The 2,011-nt window shown below is 33.6% G+C and overlaps 1 protein-coding gene across 1 annotated transcript in view; it reads left to right on the forward strand.

The window, feature by feature from the left end:
- LOC106476630 (cytochrome P450 3A24-like) overlaps positions 1 to 374 on the forward strand; it is a 5,222-nt gene extending 4,848 nt beyond the window's left edge. Inside the window, exon 4 of the mRNA XM_013937273.2 lies at positions 234 to 374. Within this exon, the coding sequence (XP_013792727.1) occupies positions 234 to 270 (37 nt within the window). The 3' untranslated portion in view covers positions 271 to 374. The remainder of the gene's footprint in view (positions 1 to 233) is intronic.
- The last annotated feature ends 1,637 nt before the right edge of the window (positions 375 to 2,011 follow it).

Consider the following 2,011-nt stretch of genomic DNA (forward strand, 5'->3'; position numbering starts at 1 on the left):
TTTCTTGGTGAGCCAGGCTCCCAAGTTACGTAACACCTTTTCTTGGTGAGCCAGGCTCCCAAGTTACGTAACACCTTTTCTTGGTGAGCCAGGCTCCAAAGGTACGTAACACTTTTTCTTGGTGAGGTATAAAGTACATGTGTGTGTGTCAGTTCTGAGTTCATAAATAACAAAACTACACTCATTCAGTGGAGGAATATTTTCATCGTTGTTTTTCTTTCTTTTCTTTTTAGGTTCCACCAGTCTACTACAAGGGTTTGGGATTCTTAGAACCAAAAGCCATTTATTTAGCTGTAAGCAAGAGATAGTACTAATCAAGAGGAAAAACTGACAATTTATAAATTCACTGACGCGTCTTGTTCTCTGTATATTACTTTATTAAATGTTTGTATGTGTTTCCTGTATACTTTTTAATTACCTCGTCTTTCGATTTAACTTCTGTGTAAGTTTCTTAAGATAACACTTAAGAAATTTTTTTATTATCTGTAGAATATCTTAAAGAAGAAGCTCCATTATTTCTTCAAGGTCTTCATTTTACATCTGATCAAAAACAATAGCTTATCTACATGACAATTGATAATCTTAAACTCTGTGAAAAGTCCTACAACAAATAACCTTACCATAACAATGGATTTGACAGTTGATAATCTTACACTCGGTGAAAATTCCTACAACAAATAACCTTACCCTAACAATGGATTGGACAGCTGATAATCTTACACTCTGTGAAAAGTCCTACAACAAATAACCTTACCCTAACAATGGATTTGACAGTTGATAATCTTACACTCTGTGAAAATTCCTACAACAAATAACCTTACCCTAACAATGGATTTGACAGTTGATAACCTTACCCTAACAATGGATTTGACAGTTGATAATCTTACACTCTGTGAAAAGTCCTACAATAAATAACCTTACCCTAACAATGGATTTGACAGCTGATAATCTTACACTCTGTGAAAAGTCCTACAATAAATAACCTTACCCTCACAATGGATTTGACAGTTGATAATCTTACACTCTGTGAAAAGTCCTACAACAAATAACCTTACCCTAACAATGGATTTGACATTTGATAATCTTACACTCTGTGAAAAGTCCTACAATAAATAACCTTACCCTAACAATGGATTTGACATTTGATAATCTTACACTCTGTGAAAAGTCCTACAACAAATAACCTTACCCTAACAATGGATTTGACATTTGATAATCTTACACACTGTGAAAAGTCCTACAATAAATAACCTTACCCTAACAATGGATTTGACAGTTGATAATCTTACACTCGGTGAAAGGTTCTACAACAAATAACCTTAACAATGGAATTGAAAAACTTGTAATGCCTAGCCATTACGGTCGTTAAGTGATAGTGGTCTTGAATTATTCGAAATAACATCACCAGTAATGTTATTTTTGTACCTTAAAAAAAGATTCCATCGAACGAGGATGAAATGTTTGTTACCGTCATGTCTAACTGTAAAAGTTGTTTCATAACTGTCGTGTTGGAAATCTTAGTTTGAGATAACTTTTTAAACATGAAAGTAAGATTAACATCTCCTCTGTCATTCAACACAGTATAGCTGATTTGTCTCAATATTTTAATATTATGACGCTAAATGTTGATGTTATCAAAATCTGATTAATGAAAGACATCATAATACAGGCTCGAGTAACTTCATCTGAAAGAAATTATCTAACCCACAATATTATCATCACTTCATAAATATGTTTTAAACGTAGCCTACCGATCATCGTCTTATACAGAAACAGAACACGTAAATATGTATACACTGAGTGGTAACAAGTAAATAGACAACTAATTTTTCGTCATTTAACTGATTTATACTAACTAATTTGTGTTCACAGAACACTATATAAATGAAAATGGTCCGCACACTAATTATCTTGTGCTTCAACATGACCAGAACTCAAGGTTCTCTCGAATTGTCAGATTTTGTTAGAGGAAGGATAGCTGGTCAAGCAGATGGTGGAATAAGTCAGCGGC

This window comes from Limulus polyphemus, unplaced genomic scaffold, assembly GCF_000517525.1.
Source record: "Limulus polyphemus unplaced genomic scaffold, Limulus_polyphemus-2.1.2 Scaffold11063, whole genome shotgun sequence".
Lineage (NCBI taxonomy): Eukaryota > Metazoa > Arthropoda > Merostomata > Xiphosura > Limulidae > Limulus > Limulus polyphemus.